Below are 17,663 nucleotides of genomic sequence, written 5' to 3'. Positions count from 1 at the left end.
TCACAGCCAGGCTGGCTTTAAAAATTAATAAAATATGAAAATACTGTATATTAGGTTTTTTTTGAAAATACTGTATATTAGTAAAGGTAAGTATTCAAAATGGTCTGATTTTGTCTTATAATGACCCAGAACTTGAGGACCAAACACAAAAAGTGTTTAGAAGGATGGGGGTAGGTAGATATGCTCCCAAAAATAGAAAACTCGGGAAATTTCCCTGTGTATTTCACAAGGATATTACTATCAAGTTCATCATAGATAACAAAAAACAAAAATAGGTCTTAAGATGGAAGAAAAGTGTTTCTGCAAGCACTCTTGAAACTGTAGGGCTTTCAGAATTATCTGCATCATACATTAGAACAGTGATTAAAGGACGTTGCAAAAAAAAAAAATTCTCCCTTAAGCTTCTTCAATAAATATAAAACCCTGTCATCCATTTAAGGTCTTTAAATGTGAGAATATACTAAATAAGCCACCATTTGATCTCCCTTTAATCACTGTTATTTATCTTTCAGTTGAAGCACTGTCTTAATATTAAGATGTACTAAAGCAAAATATCAAGAAGAAATCTAACATAGACCAGGCCTAAGAAAGGAGGACAAATGTCTGTATCCAGGATTTATGCTGCCTCCCAATGACTCAATATAAATACAAACTCAGTATTGAAATTATTGAAAAACTTCCAGGAAGATTCAAAAGATGTGGTTTTTCCCCATTCTTCTCAGTAAGTACAATCCCAAACCTGAACATTATATATAAACAAAAGCAAGAAGAAAGATAGGGCTTCCCAGGTGGCTCAGTGGTAAAGAATCTGCCTGCAGGATACAGAATGCTTGGGGCTGGTGCACTGGGATGACCCAGAGGGATGGTATGGGGAGGGAGGTGGGAAGGGGGTTCAGGATTGGGAACACGTATACGCCCGTGGAGGATTCATGTTGATGTATGGCAAAACCAATACAAATTGTAAAGTAAAAAAAATAAAAATAAAAAAACTGAAAAAAAAAAAAGACAGAAAAAAAAAAAAAAGGAATGGGCATCCTGCAGGCTGGCCTCTTACTCCTCAGGCTCCTATCCCTTTCCAGATCCTGCTTCCTCCTTCTCCAATGGCACTTTAATAAACATAGTTTTTGAAAAAAAAATAAATAAATAAAACAAAAAACCTAGTGGAAATTTTCTATGTATCTACATAAACTTGTACAGCTTAATCAGAGTATCACACTCCTTGGTCTTCACCTGGAATTAAACAAAATAAAGCTGTTAATACTGAAAAAAAAAAAAAAAAAAGAATCTTCCTGCAATGCAGGAGCCACAGGAGACACACGTTCAGTTCCTGGGTCGGGAAGATCCCCTGGAGGAGGAAATGACAACCCACTCCAGTATTCTTGCTGGGACAATCCCATGGACAGAGCAGCCTGGCGGGCTACAGTCCATAGAGTTACATACAGCTGGACACAACTGAGCACATGTGTATGTAAGAAAGATGGATAGAAAAGGGAAGACTGGTGCGGGACCCTGGGATCCAGGGAACACATAAGGATGAGTGCCCGGGGTTTTCTCTTTGAAGATCCCAGACTTGGAGCTGAGAAAGTCCACAGCCTGGGAATGGTAATGGCAGCAGACGAAAAAGCCCCAATTAAAAGAGAGGAAAATCTTGGCTCTATCCTGATGAAAAAGGGAACTGAGGATGCTCTCTCAATTTACCGTGGAGAGAGGGTGAACAGAATGCCATTTCTGGTCTTCTTCATGATAGATTCCTTACTGTGCAAGAAAGGAAGTTAACCCTCTCTTTAATTTGCAGAAACGTGAAAACACACAGTTTTGTCTTTAGTAACATGGGATGACCATACAATAAGCACTAGGTGAGAAGCAAACCCTCAGTCTCCCTGTTGGCCAATGTCTGCCAAAGGTTTGGTCAAAGGAAATTGAGTTTATGGAGGATGGTCTCTCTGTCCAATTGTCAGGATACTTTAAAATCTATTCAGGGGTTAACTTCCACCATCCGAGGTAGCATTATTGAACCTTCTCATATACTTCTTACTGTGAATATGGCTTTGATCGAATTATTCTCTGACATCATGCTATCCTTTTAAAAAGCATTTTGTGAGGTACAGCTTCTGTGTTTACTGTAAGGATTCAGATGAACACATTGTTCATGGTGCTTTCTACGAGCTAATCCTAGAAATTGTTCTCTCTTCTCTTGTAGACATATTTTTTTTTAAAAAAAGACGTCTCCCAAAGAACTGATTGGTTTTAGTCACATAGACATGGTGAATCACAAAACTAATCACAGTTTCCTCACTGGGTTGGCTGCTAGAAAGTTTTAAACTTTGTGAGGAGGTTTATAGCGCTTCATGGTACACATTTTGTGGACTAACCCCATTATCTCCTGCTCTTGTATCTCCCTGATTTCCTCATCTAATTTACTTCCAGTTAAAGGATTGTTATGTTATGTAGTTTTTGTACACAGTCTTACATTTCTCAGAATTCAGGGAACATAAATATATAATTACAAAGAGTATGAAGAGCATGATAGTGGCCACATTTACACAGGCTCAGAATATAACACTTTTAAATCCTCGTACAGCACGTAAAGGTCCGTCTAGTCAAAGCGATGGTTTTTCCAGTAGTCATCTATGGATGTGAGAGTTGGACTATAAAGAAAGCTGAGTGCCGAAGAATTGATGCTTTTGAACTGTGATGTTGGAAAAGATTCTTAAGAATCCCTTGGACTGCAAGGAGATCCAACCAGTCCAGTCTGAAGGAAATCAGGCCTGAATATTCACTGGAAGGACAGATGCTGAAGCTGAAACTCCAATACTTTGTCCACCTGATGCAAAGAACTGATTGACTGGAAAAGACCCTGATGCTGGGAAAGATTAAAGGCGGGAGGAGAAGGGTCAGAGGATGAGATGGTTGGATGGCATTACTGACTCAATGGACATGAGTTTGGGCAAACTCTGGGAAATGGTGATGGACAAGGAAGTCTGGCGTGCTACAGTCCATGGGGTCACAAAGAATTGGACATGACTGAGAACCTGAATTGAAAGCACATTTATTACCAGGGATTAATCCACTATGATATTTAGAGGAATGAAAATTCCGGAGGACATATGAAGAGCTGGGTGCTGCGATACAAGCAGAATGCAGGGAAAGTGGCAACTGAAATTACGTTGCATATATCAAGATGCTGCTGCTTCTGGGCACCAGTCACATCTGCAAACATTGGGAACGTGAATAATCCAACATGGAGTTTCCACTGGAGAGAGAAGATAGTGAGATCGGTGGCATCCTGGAGCTTCTTTGAAACTGTGAAAGAATCACACTAGAATCTACAGGGACTCAGGTTTCCTGCTGTTTAGGATCTGATGTTTCTTCGGACCTTTATGGAGGCCATCACGAAATGAGAATCCTCAATAGAAGAGAGGATCACAACCAGAACAGAAGAGGCCAGGTCCTTACCTTTCCCAGGATAGATCACAGCAAAAGAATGAGCTAAGATGTGGGTATAGCTCTGCTCACATTTCAACCAAACTCAGGAATTTCTATTGCTGGTCAAAATCTTCCCTGTTGTCATTTTCCGTGATGGCACTAAGTGGGGTGGGGAGGCTTAAAAGAACCCTCAAAACTACTGTTAGAAATAAAAGTATGCTTTAACACTCAACCACGGGACTTCCCTGGTGATCCAGCATTTAAGACTCTGCCTTGCAAGGCATGGGATGCGTGTTCGATCTCTGGTCTGGAAACTAAGATCCCACATGCATCTAACCAAGCCTGTGCACCCCACTAAAAGGTCTGGCATAATGCAACGAAGATTCTGGGTGCTGCCACCAAGACCTGATGCAGCCAAGTAAATAAATCCATTTAAAAAATATGTAACCACATCTTCAAGATATCTGTTTCCTCCTCTAACAAATGTGCTGTCCCTGAGCAGCTTCTGTAGATATGGAGAAGCCAACACACTCTTTATCTTTACAAACTCCAAACGTGTTTCCCTGAAGGATAACTCTAAAATGGGCCTGTGTGCTTGTCTGAGATGTCACAGGGCAGAGAGAGAAGCTGGAAAACTGCCTTCTGCTTACAGCCACACAGAGGACCCAGGAAACCAGTCTGAGAGAAAGTCTCTGGAGACTCCTGAGAAAGTCAGTTCTCCTCTATGGAAGAAGGAGCCATAGGGTTTGCTACGGCAATACCAGAGCCTAACTCCCAACCCTACAAGCTCTGGAAGGCAGAGTAATCTTGACACATCAAGGCAACCAATTGGAAGCTCTGTTTATTTCTGGAAGGAAAATGGAAAGATTAGATTAAATTAAATAAGGACTTCCCTGGTGGCTCAGATGGTAAAGCGTCTGCCTACAATGCGGAAGACCCAGGTTCGATCCCTGGGTTGGGAAGATCCTCTGGAGAAGGAAATGGCAATCCACTCCAGTACTCTTGCCTGGAAAATCCCATGGATGGAGGAGACTTGTAGGCTACAGTCCATGGGGCCGCAAAGAATAGGACACGACTGAACGACTTCACTTCACTTCACTCACTCTAAAAAGTGAAAGCCACACCCACGTGTCAGTGAGTACTGACAGTAGTAGAAATATGGGGTCAACCTTGTTTTAAGATGCTTCTGCCAAATCTTTTAACTCTTGTTAAAAGTAATTGTGAGGATTAGCTTAATATAATGATATATATATATATATACACACATAAGGCTGAGCACCAAAGAATTGATGCTTTTGAATTGCACAGCTGGAGAAGACTCTTGAGAGTCCCTTGGACCAAGGAGATCAAATCAGTCAATTCTAAAGGAAATCAGTCCTGAATATTCATTGGAAGGACTGATACTGAAGCTGAAGCTTCAGTACTTTGGCCACCTGATGCAAAGAGCTGACTCATTGGAAAAGACCCTGATGCTGGAAAGATTGAAGGCAGGAGGAGAAGGGGGCAACAGAAGATGAGATAGTTGGATGGCATCACTAGCTCAATGCACATGAATTTGAGCAAACTCCGGGAGGTAGTGAAGGACAGGGAAGTCTGGCGTGCAGCAATCCATGGGGTTGCAGAGAGTCAGACATGACTTCTTTCTTTTTCTAAAAAGAAAAAGCTTTTTCTTCTGAATTATAAAAGCTTAAAAGTTATCATCCTCTGAGATGCCTTCTAACATTAGAAATGCCAAGTTACAATATATTATGTCTTTTATCTCTTTATCAAAATGATAGAATGAAGCTCACTGCAATTCAAGAAAGTCATGGCACCTATCTAACTCACTATCTATGTTTAAGATAGTTAATTAATCACCCACCCACCCAGTGAAAATTAAATCACCCAAGCCACCAAATCAAATTTGGTGATTGGATTAAATCACCAAATCGCCCAAGCGGCTTCCCTGCCCCGTAGGGAAGCAGGCCTTGAATAAGCGGAGATCACCCACAAGATTGGGAGGGGGCAACTGCCACAGGCCACTGGCTGGATGGCCATGTAGGTGTTGGTCAGTGTGTTCGATCTGGCCAAAACAGGAAGTAGTATAAGGCCAATCAGAATCTTTTCTCTGGAATTTGAAAGGAAGAGATGGTAGGAAAAGGTGATGAATCATCCCGGAAGAACAAAGAACAACAAAAGAGTGAAACTGCATAAATAGCACCTTGCTAAGCAGGGTCAACAAAATAACCTGATTTTTCAGATCACATTAGGTCCTAAAGTGTGGTCCTCCTATCTTCCCATGAGTACATCTTCTTTACAGCCATATCTATCCAGTCTTAATCTTGAACAGAAATCCTTTATGCTGGCTTAACCAAGTCTCTGTGGCTTTAACCAAAAGAATCTGACTCATACTGATTTCATTTTCTTGTCACTTAACAAAGTGAATGCCTCCACACACAGCTTGAAGTAACAAGTAAAACAAATATTTGTGATACCTACAATTTATGAAAACTGCACAAGCCAGGACGTTCAAATACCTTTCTGGAAACACAAAACATCCATTTCCCTCAAGATATTTTTAAAACATCAAGAGCTTTTTGAGAGTTCTTCATCATGACAGCTCATATATAACAGAACTGAAAGAACAGATCAGTTTGGTTTCTAAAATGGTTACATTTTTGGCTCAAACACTGACAAAACCTATTATCCAGAAAAAAAAAAAATTTTTTTTAAGGAAAAAATCAAACAAATTGTCTATACTTTTAATGGAAGTCACATTGCGCCAACTGTAGTTTTACAGCATGGAAAAGCTCTCTTTAGAAAAAAAAAGAGGTAAGCCAAAAATTTACTTAGAGTTAAATTATGAGTAAATACAAGTAATTTCAAAGGTTTATGGATATTTTCCACACTATTTTCTTCCTGATCTAGAGGTGTGTGTAGGTTGCTGTGTTGCACTCAGTCGTGTCTGACTCTCTGCAACCCCATGGACTGTAGCCCGCCAGGCTCCTCTATCCAAGGGATTTCCCAGGCAAGATACTGGAGTAAGTTGCCATCTCCTATTCTAGGGGATCTTCCCAACCCAGGGACTGAACCCATATCTCTTGCATCTTCTGCACTGGCAGGCAGAGTTTTTATCACTGCGCCACCTGGGGAAGACCTACCTATAAGTTAGAGATGTGCAGTACTACAAAAGTTAGAAATCCACCTTCTGGGGCTATATGCCTGTTCACAGGCATTCAGGGAAATTAATATTAGTGGTATCTCTGTGTGTTTCAAACATGTAGGTACACGGTCAGTCTGAAATTGTCAGGGTCAGTCCAGTTCTAGACTTTGGCTTCTGTGGGCCAATGAAGAGAAAGAGATAGCAGGGAAACAAAAGGAAATAGGAAAAAATCAAAGGACCAAGAGAAACTGATGTTTGAGTGTAAGTTATTAAATGAGAATAAGAATGTGCACATTTTGAGATTCATAATAGTGCTCAGAGCAATAGTTCTGGATGGATGAACTAAGATCTTGAAACTGATTGAACTTTGAATGTTATATCAGAATATATGATGATTGTGGAAGGCTTAGAATTAAAAGTAAAGAAAGGAAATGAAAAGAAAAAGTTCAGGAAATTTCATATAATACCACTTATTCTATCATATTTCAGAGAATTTTTCAAATTGCAGCCAAGCAGTCAAGCCATTTGATATCCATAAACTCATAAATCCACCCCCACCCCTAGCACAGCAAGGACCAGCACACCAAATGAGTATTTGTATGTAAGTCCCAAGAACCACGGATGCTTTTCACAGTATTTCCTTCATTCTCTACAAAGTTGGGAGCATGACAAAACTGTCTTATAATTCCACTTGTGGGCTAGCTAATTTAATGCCAGCTGAAGCAGAGATCCATTAACCAAATCAGAAGCATTGGGTGAACGGAGACCTCATCAGCACCCTGTTCAGCACCAGGGGAGGGGACAGGCTCATTTACTCTTCAAAAGGGTTTACTGCCCCCTTCCCACACACACAGCCGTCTCCCTCTACCCGCAGTGACCTTTGCTTCCTTCCTGATCCCTCGGTAGCTAGAAAGGAAGAGACACATGGCAGTTAATACGAAGAAATCTCCCTTCCTCACATACTTTCAGGCTTCCTTTCTCTTGTGGGATAGAAGCCTTCTATCCTCTGCTCAGTGGACCAGAGGCGGGCAAATACACCAGGAACTGCTTTTACTTCAGAGGTAGATTTGCAAACCTTTTAGCATTTGTAGCATTGGATTTGAGATGCAGAAGCTTGTTTTCCAAAGACAGTTTTTTTTCTAGCAGTGTTCTCTTCTCCTAGGAGAAAATAAGAGACAGATTTTGCTTATTTCTTGTCCTCGGTGTGTGGGTGTGTTTCGCAAGGCATTCTTGCAAACTGTTCACTAAAGATGCTTCTTGTAATACCAGAAATACATTTTAAGCTCAAGAGTTAATTTCATAGGGAGCTGTTACAGTCCATCCCAGTGGCCCAGACAGGCATTCTCCTGCATGGTTTCAGCTCAGTACAGTTCAGTCACTCAGTTGTGTCCAACTCCTTGCGACCCCACGGACTGCAGCACGCCAGGCCTCCCTGTCCTTCACCAACTCCCGGAGCTTGCACAAACTCATGCCCATTGAGTCAGTGATGCCATCCAACCATCTCATCCTCTGCCGTCCCTTTACAAGTAGCTGAATGACAAGTCAAGACTAGGTGCCTTCACCGCCTTCACTTGTCTAGAGACCTTGGCTCCTTCCCTAGCCCACTTCTTGGTCAAACACTTGCATCTCTCCATCGCATCCCAGATGCTAAATGCTCATCTCTCTCTAGGCACTGGTTCTCCCATCATTCCACCTGCTTCTCCTACATTAGTCTCAGTTATTGGTATCCAAGGATACTGTTGCCCTGGTCTTGATACCTACCTCTCACACGGCAACTGTCAGAAGGTAGAAAAGTAGTAAATGTATTTTTAGTGAAGGCTCAAAGCCACAAGTGATAAAGTCACTTCCTAATTAGGATGGAACAGAAATTTTGACATTTTGAAAGAATACCTAAAGAAATGTCTTAATGTCATAAACCAAATTCTTTCCATCCAAGAGGAAAACAGACACATCCATGAAAAACTAAGCTGTCATGATTGTACTCTTTTTTATATTTGATGGAAATAGATGTTTTGACACTATTTGCAATGCTGGTTAAAATTATACCTTCTGCAGAATTTATATGGTAAAATATAAGACAGTGCCATTGTAGCAAAATATCAGAACATCTTGGGACATGGACTGACCTGGTTTTGAAACTTGGTGACTGTGTAGTTTTTGCCAAGGCTTTAACCTCTATAGCTTTTATCACTGTTAAAAAAAAACTAACCAAAACTTATGATTCAAAATACATGATTTTAATGTCATTTTGGGTCATTGTTTAACAACCTGACCCAAGGAATTTTTTAAATTTTCTTGGAGAATTTCTTTGTGTTTGATTTTATTATTTATTATTTGATTAGAGCCCTGATTTTGTGCAGTTGCTTGTTAATTTGTGGGTTTCTGCCTGGTAGAAAAGTAATCCCAAAGGTTATGGTTTCTTGACTTAAAGAATATTAACTACCTTTGTATCTAACCCAGTAATCTATCCTATGTTCCTTTTTTCAAAATGCAGGTCAACAGCCAATTTCAAAAAATATTTTATTTAAATCAGCTTTACCATCTTGTTGGCTCCTTCATTAGTTAAGGAGTTGAATAAAACATCTGACATGTATTCATTAAATATATCAGAGTCATTTTTTTGACTCTTTGAACATCCCTAAAATGGGGATAATACTACCTACATTGAAATGTTGGGATGATTGGGGATGTATATGAAAGGTCGACATGCTTTCTAGAACATGTTAGAACCTCAACATATAATAATTTGAAGATTCCATGTATGTTATATGTGTGCTGTTAATTTTTAAATTTATACTAAATTTTTCGAAACATTTTTGTGGCATTCTGGTTTTATATACATATACATCTTATATATTTTTCTGCTGTAGCCCTAGTTGATCTGAGGGAACAAGATACTCTGAAAGTTTATTATGATATTTGGATCACCAACGAAACATATCACTTATAATATATTTTGAATTTACAGGAAAAAAAAATGGTGTTTTAACAAACATTCTTCCTAAAGGACTTCCTCTCCGTTCATGGATTTTTATAACAAGGGTTTAAGGAGACCACCCAGCAGGACAAGCAAATAGTCTGCCTCGGCCAAGGCTCCAGTATTTAGCTTGAACTTTTTTTAATTTAATTTTTATTTTATATTTGAGTATAGTTAATTTACAATGTTGTGTCAGTTTTGTGTAAAGTGGTTCAGTTATACATACATACATTTTTTTTCATATTCTTTTCCTGGGTGGGTTATTACGGAATATTGAGTAGAATTCCATGAGCTATACAGTAGGTCCTTGAAGCCTGGACTTCTAATGTTTCCTCTCTGACAACAGGGAAGATCACACTACGCCAGTTAGCACTTTTCACTTTTCAGGGACAGTATCTTCTGGAAAGGAAAAAGCATTCACAGCGCCACCCAGTGGACAATACACTCTTGCCCAAACCACACCTCTGAAGAGCATCTTGTTCCCTCACCCTATTTTCGGAAGATGGCTTCCCTGATAGTTCAGTTGGTAAAGAATCCACCTGCAATGCAAGAGACCCCGGTTCAATTCCTGGGTCAGGAAGATCCCCTGGAGAAGGGATAGACTACCCACTCCAGTATTCTTGGGCTTCCCTTGTGGCTCAGCTGGTAAAGAATCCGCCTACAATGTGGGAGACCTGGGTTCCATCCCTGGGTTGGGAAGATACCCTGGAGAAGGGAAAGGCTACCCACTCTGTTCTGGCCTGGAGAATTCCATGGACTATACAGTCCATGGGATCACAAAGAGTCAGACACGGCTGAGAGACTCTCACTTCACCACTTCATTTACTGATCAAGGTGAAGTGGACACCAATGTAAATCATTGCCATATGTTAACATCTAAATGGTTCAGGAATCACGGGCATCCTTTTTATCCCACAGCAGAGAAGCTGGGGGCATAACAGAAAGGATTGTAAACTGCTAACTGGAGGACTGTGGAATAGTTCCTTGTTCACATGGTCCTCGTTTATAAAATGATGATGAGGAATTAGGTGGTCTCAAAAGTGCCTCTGAGCTCTAAAATTCTACTAGAGCTAAATCAACAACACTGGAAAACAAATACGACGCAACCGTAGTGCACAGTTAGCCAAAGGAACATATGCCATATTAAAATGCTCTTATTGGGCGCTTTTGCTGGCTTATCACTGTGTTTATGGGATTCATTCTCACTGCATTCCTGATTAAAGTGGGACAGATGGTGAAGGTTTTAAGTAATGTGTTCATTACCAGACCTCATACCACTAATGGCTATTTACTGGAGCAGTGGTTTGTGCAAGTGAGTCGAAAATGAATCCTTCTCCAGGGGGGTACTCACCACCAGGGCAGTATTTATCAACCTTTGTTGGGGATGTTCATTTTTAACTGTCATTTCTTTTTGAACTCATGTCTTTTTCTTATTAATACTAAGGTATTAACAGTAACCCCTTCTCATTCTGATACACACTCCGCTCTTGAGAAACCCTTCATCATGGCCTGTATGCTCAGTACCTCCTTAAAACAAGATGCTATCAAGCTTTGCTTCTTATATTTGTTTGATCATTTTACAAATATACTGTACCCTTAACTATGTTTAAAAAATTCCTTCACATTTTCTTTCTACTGCATCCCCATCTACCTCCACTTCCCAGAGATCCCCAAAGACTCCGCTTTAGGAAGTCACTGAACTAGAATGTTCTAGAAGGGTCCTGCATGGCCTTGCTGAACCTTGGGCGTCCAGTCCACTCACTGTCACAAAGCTCCTCGCGAGAACTCTCCGTTAAGGGTCAGTATCAAGAAGAATGGCAGGCCATCACTTCTCAAAATCTGCCAGGATCTAAGCTGCTTAACCTCATTCTGGGGTCCGTTCCCTGCCCTCAGTGGGATGTCAGCTTCCCTGAAGACCCCTGTGAGAATGCATGAAAGGAGGGCTGGGAAGTTCCTGGAGTCTCACATGACCCAGATACATTATATTGCAATCTCCACAAAGAGACTATATCTGGTCCACTCCAAATGGATATCTAGCCTCTAGCTCTGCCTGGTACATGGTAGGAGCTCAAATATTTGTTGAATATATAGTCCAGTGAATATACACCAGAATTCTGAGATGAACTCACATCCAGGGCAGATTTCCTCGGGTTTCTAGAAGATAGAAATTACATTCCATTATTTTTTGTTAATTTTCAGGGACTGACAACTGGCCGCTAAACATGACCCAGTGTTCCTGGGTTTGAGGTGATTGCAAACCTAAATTTAAATGTCAAGCTGGTTAAGCAAGTAGTTTAATTAAGCAACTCTGTCTGAACTGAGGAAAGGAATTGTCTTCTCTTCCTCAATGCAAATGTTCCTTGTGCTATCTGAGTTTGCCAAACAATTTTGTTGCTGTTGTTTAGTCGCTAAGTCATGTCCAACTCTTTGTGACCCCATGGATTGTAGACTGTCAGGCTCCTCTGTGCATGGGATTTTATTACAGGATAAATATTCTTTAAAAAAAAAAACAAAAACTTTTTACTTTGTATTGCACTACAGCCAATTAACAATGTTGTGAGTTTCCGGTGGAAAGTACAGGGAATCAGCCATATATATACATGCATCCATTCTCCCCCAAAATCCCTCCCCATCCAGGCTGCCACATAACACTGAGCAGAGCTCCTTATGCTTTACCCTAAGTCCTTGTTAGTTTTCCATTTTAAATATATAGCAATGTGTATATGTCAATTCCAAACCCCCTAATTATCTCTTCCCCATCCTCTCTCTCTCCTGCAACCATAAGTTCATTCTTTAAGTCTATGAATCTGTTTCTGTTCTGTGAGTAAGTTCACTTGTATCATTTCTTTTTAGGTTCTGCATATAAGGGATGCCATACGATATTTCTCCTTCTCTGTCTGACTTACTTCACTCAGTATGACAATCTCCAGGTCCATCCATGTTGCTGCAAATGGTTTATTTCATTCTTTTTAAAGTCTGAGTAATACTCCATTGTATATATGTACCACATCTCCTTTATCTATTTGCAGGATAAATACTCTCACAGCAAAGTATTCATCCAAATGTTACAGTTAGTCCAACAGTTACAAACTGCTACATGTGGGCAAACCAGCTACTTGAGGGCATTCTAGCCCTGTGATTTTGGCCAAAGTCAAACACTGAACATCGCCCACCATCCAACACAATTGTAGCTGTAGATTATTATTTCTAAGTTTAGTTAAGTTTAGGCTTCTTTAACTTTCATGATTTCCTCATAGGACCTTCATTAAGATCACAAAGTCAGCCAAACTCACAGTTATAAATTAAATTCTTAGGAAATATGTAAAAAATTGATCAAACTTTTCTCAGGCAAATATCCTGAATGTTGACATATGATGCTTTGGAAGTGACATTTCTAGGAAAGGGAAACTTGCTCAGTCGCATCCAAGTCTTTGCAACCCCATGGACTGTAACCTGCCAGGCTTCTCTGTCCATGGAATTCTCCAGGCCAGAACACTGGAGTGGGTAGCCATTCCCTTCTCCAGGGGATCTTCCCGACCCAGGGATCGAACCCAAGTCTTCCATATTGCAGATGGATTCTTTACCAAGCCCCCAGGGAAGCCCCGACATTTCTAAAATAGCCTCAGTTCAAGCAGATTCATAAAAGAAAATAAGGCTGAGAAGAGTGGAGGCAAATCGGCACATTCATATAATAAATATAAAAATGCATAGAGAAGAGGGCAGCAGAGGATGAGATGGTGAGACAGCACCGCCGTCGATGGACATGAATCTGCAAATTCCAGGAGAGCGTGAAGGACAGAGACTCAGTGGACATAGATTTGAGCAAACTTTGGAAGAGCCCGGCACGCTGCAGTCCGTGGGGTCAGAGTCTCGACTGGAAAACAACGGCAGCAACACTGGGCAATATTTACGAGAAGTTAAAAAAGTCTGTATTATCTACTCCAACTCAGTTTCAAAGATGCCAACTGTCTATTTATTATTAACAAATATTCCTTGGTTTGTCTGAATTTTGGATTCTAAGGCATGCCAAATGAAATGTACGTGTTCATTTTTTGTGTGTATTTGGAGGGCCGGCTACTTAAAGGAGTGCTGCGTGAAACTTTCAAGAGTTTTTGTTCTATTATTATTCTTCCCTAAATTGTCTCTTTTGAAAGTTACGATTTCCATAGAATGTCTTCTCTTATTTGTGACCTGTCTGTCCTATGGCAGGTATAGGTTTTTATAAACCTAGAGGGAACACGGTTGGCCAAAATAAACACTCCATCGACTAGTACACAGTGCTATGATTGCAGGAGTCACTGCACTATTACCGCAGCAGATGGACTTTGTGATCCTTTCCATTATTTCTATTCATGGCCTCACCTAGTTCCCATTTCTCAGCCATACCTTTACTAGGGAAAAAAAGTGACATAATATGACTGCAGTGTTTGTAAAAAGGTAAATCAGTAACCACAACACACAGCATGTAAATGTGTAAGGCAAGAAATGAACATTATTGAGCGCATTCTAAGATCTTCAGCTACAAAGAGCACTTGCACTTAATGCTACTTATTTTCACATTATTTTCATTCATTCTCATCCTAACCATATCAGGAAAAAGTGCCTTTAATTCTCCAAGGACCTACCTTTTCCATTCTTTGTACAAGATTCTCCAACTCTGTGATTTGCTTATGTTTTTCTTCAAGCTTTTCAGCAATTTGATCCAGATTTTCAACATGTTGTTTTAATTTCTGTTCTTTTTCAAGTTTGTCAACCTTTGGTTAGAAAAGCAGTTGTCAGACCATTGTTTTAACTAAACTTATACAGATATTATCTCTTGCTATAATTTATATATCTATATAAATTAATAATTTACACATATCTAGAATTACTTCTGTGAATTCAGTCTTCCTTTAAAATAAACCTGATAGACTACAGCAACACTAAATCAATGGAGAACTAATAATACATAAATATTATTTCTAGAAGTTGATATCTGTTACTAAAAAGCATCCTCTCTGAAAGAGGGACAGAAAGAAAAGATAGTAATTCTAAAAAAGCAAAACTTTTGAATTTTTCTCAACAAAACTTACATAGAACAAAACCAAGATCTTATGTCAAGTAAAAAATGTTTTATTTTTAATCAGAAAATGTCATAAAAGCAGAATACTTATCTCCACGGTGTCAAGGGGTTATCTCTGAGCCATTGAACCTAAGAGTTATACTAACAGGAGAGAAGTCTTTAGCAGGCAGGCCCTAGGCCACACGTGGGAGTGTTTCAACTGACTTGCAACTGACATGAGCACACACATCTGCTTCTGTATTTAATAGGACTTGAGATTTTTTTGGTTAAAAAAAAAGTATCTGATTTCCCTTGAACACACTAGGTGGGCACTCCTGCCCTGGAACCCCAGGCTGGGCAGAGTCCCTTTTGCAGGGACACGGGCACTTCCATCCACCTGCTCACTCGTTCACTTGGGTACTTCACCTGCATCCTCATACCTACGAGTCCGTGACAATCACCCCCAGAGCAAGCTTGAGGGCGTGTCACCTAGGCAGTAGGTTTCCTACCGTGCTCCCCAGGGACCCTCCTAGGGCCAGAGCTGGCAGAGACCAGATGCCCCACCCAAGCCTGAATGAGCCTTCCTGTTTTGAGTTTTGACAAACACACATACACACATTTCTCCTCTTCCCCAGTCCTGGATACATTTTCCAGATACAGTTTTATCGGTCTTAGGATACATAGTTCAGGTTTAAAAACAAACGAACAAAAAGTGTATGTGTATGATATACAGACATTCATATAATATTATATGTTTAATGTATATGTGCATATATTAAATATAGAAATAAAAAATATAATTTAATATGAAATATATATGTACATATACATGATTTTTGTTTGTTTCCTCTATAGAATCGTTCCAGGACCAAAACAATTTTGAACCTATTTATCAAGCCCAACTTTATCATTTAAAAAAAAATTTGTAATATTTATTTTTTAAACTAATTAATTAATTTGGCTGTGCCAGGTCTTAGTTGTGACATGCAAGATCTTTAGTTGCAGCATGTGGGCTCTTAGCTGCATGTGAGCACATGGGATCTAGTTCCCTGACCAGGGATCGAACCTGGGGCCCTTGTATTGGAAGTGCAGAGTCTTAGCCACTGGACCCCCAGGGAAGTCCCCCAACTTTTTCATTTTAGAGTCAAGTCCAGAGAGACAGAATGACTCCAACTGGGTCACCTAGTCAGTCAAAGGCAGAGCCAGAAGAGAAGCTACTGGCTAGTGTCATGGGGCCATCCCTGATTTCTAGGCTGAGTGGCATGTCCTCTCTCCTGCCGGCGCTCTGCAGGGCTCTGGGCAATGGTGGCAACAGAGCAGCTTGGTAAGATTCGGGTACCAAGTACCAGGGCTCGGGGAGATCAGGGCAGAAGACGGGCAGACTGCCCTTCCCAGGGCCTGCCTGGTCATGTGGCCATTGCCTGTTTCACATCTAACTCCTCCCTAAAAGGGAGACTTGGACAACTTGGAGGTTAGTTCACCAGCTCAGTACCTGGAGGAGGTGCCGCCTGTCCTCATGCTTCTTTCTAACTTCTTCAGACCGTGTTTGATAGTTTTCCAATAATCTCTGGGCCACATTTCTTAGAGCTGCTGCTCCTGCTTCTCTGGAGGCTTTGAGCTAGAAACAAAAGGTCACTGTGCATGCTCTGACATGTACAATAAGAAGGGTTAAAGACAGGGCAGTTTGATGGGCAACCAAAAGCACAGTCTGTAACCCTACATATGCACCTTCATAGACAATGGCTAGGAGGAAAGATGCTGTTACCTGGTAAGAAGAAAACATAAAATGAGAAAGCCCTATTTAGTGGGGCTGTCATGAAAGTGATTAGCACTGGGCAGCCAAGCAAGAGCTAAGAACAACACCCTGCATTAAAGACCACACCTTGTAAAGTGTTCCCTGGTGCCCCATTAGCTTATACACGAATTTGCAAGCGTTTTATCATCAGTGGGCACGACAGTACTAAAAATGTATTTCCTGAAATAGAAGCTGGACAAGATTGAAGTACTAGGGGCAATAAAGATAAAGTGTCATGAATCTTTCAAGGATTATCACCTAAGAAATAATCAAGGATGACTACAAAGATTTACCTACTAAATTACTATAAGACTGTAAATGTGCCAAGTCGCTTCAGTCGTGTCCGACTCTTTGCAACCCTATGGACTGTAGCCTGTCAGGCTCGTCTGTCCATGGGATTCTCCAGGCAAGAATACTGGAGTGGATTGCCATGGCCTCCTTCAGGGGATCGAATCCCGACCTGGGGATCAAATCCCGACCCGGGGATCGAATCTGTGTTTCTTATGTCTCCTGCATTGGCAGGTGGGTTCTTTACCAGTAGCACCACCTGGGAAGCCCCATAAAACTGTATATAAAATAAGCCAAAAAAAGGAAACTATAAGGCACCAACAAGTAATTAGCTAAACAAAACAATGAGACATTTCACTATGAGTGCTCTAATTTATATGCAATTATTAATATTTAATTATTATATATGTAAAGATTTTTAAATTTTATTGCAGTAAAAACACTTAACATGAGACTTGCCCCACTAACAGATTTTTAAGTGTACAATACAGTATTAACTATAGGCACAATATTATACAGTAAATCTAGAATTCACTGATCTTGTACATCTTGAAACTATACCCACTGAACTTTTGTAAAATCATTTTAATAATAAAAATTATCTTCAAAATAAAACAGTGAGATTAAATTCATCAAGTGAGTTTGTGAGCACACTGTGTGGATTTATGGATATATGTGGATGTGTATCTGCTTTCACAGAATCTATCTTATTGGCTCAAAGGCTCAAAGTACACAAGGAGAACTTCCTCCTACTGGTCATACCTTGATTTTCAACACTTCATTCTCTTTGTTCATTTCTAAGAGCTGTAGGTCTTTCTCTTTTATCCTTTCCATGAGCGGATCCAAACTGCCACAAGAGGAATCCATCGCAGACTCAGAGCCGTTTTGAATGTTTCCACAGCACTGAAATGAACAAACAAGAAAATCACACACCTGGCTTTTCTTTTACTTTACTAACTTTGATAACAATAATTATCACGCAGTATTACTTCTG

The 17,663-nt window shown here is 40.3% G+C and overlaps 1 protein-coding gene and 1 non-coding gene across 5 annotated transcripts in view; one reads left to right on the top strand and one right to left on the bottom strand.

Moving 5' to 3' along the window:
- Positions 1 to 17,663, bottom strand: part of CCDC68 (coiled-coil domain containing 68) — a 58,272-nt gene that overhangs the window by 15,231 nt on the left and 25,378 nt on the right. For all 4 annotated transcript variants that reach the window (XR_005725169.1, XM_040264447.1, XM_040264446.1 and 1 more), the window contains 4 exons: positions 17,432 to 17,572; positions 16,079 to 16,204; positions 14,171 to 14,299; positions 7,644 to 7,726 (listed from right to left, as the gene is read on the bottom strand). Coding sequence is in view for 3 of the 4 variants with exons in the window: in XM_040264447.1 (XP_040120381.1) it covers positions 7,644 to 7,726; positions 14,171 to 14,299; positions 16,079 to 16,204; positions 17,432 to 17,572 (479 nt within the window). In the remaining variant the exon portion in view is untranslated. The remainder of the gene's footprint in view (positions 1 to 7,643; positions 7,727 to 14,170; positions 14,300 to 16,078; positions 16,205 to 17,431; positions 17,573 to 17,663) is intronic.
- TRNAC-ACA lies at positions 4,317 to 4,388 on the top strand. The gene has a single exon. It is a non-coding gene; the product is annotated as a tRNA-Cys (tRNA).

This window comes from Oryx dammah, unplaced genomic scaffold, assembly GCF_014754425.2.
Source record: "Oryx dammah isolate SB20612 unplaced genomic scaffold, SCBI_Odam_1.1 HiC_scaffold_22, whole genome shotgun sequence".
In the NCBI taxonomy this organism is placed as follows: domain Eukaryota; kingdom Metazoa; phylum Chordata; class Mammalia; order Artiodactyla; family Bovidae; genus Oryx; species Oryx dammah.
The sequence above is the reverse complement of the archived record's forward strand: the minus strand, read 5'-3'. Positions and strand labels throughout refer to the sequence as shown.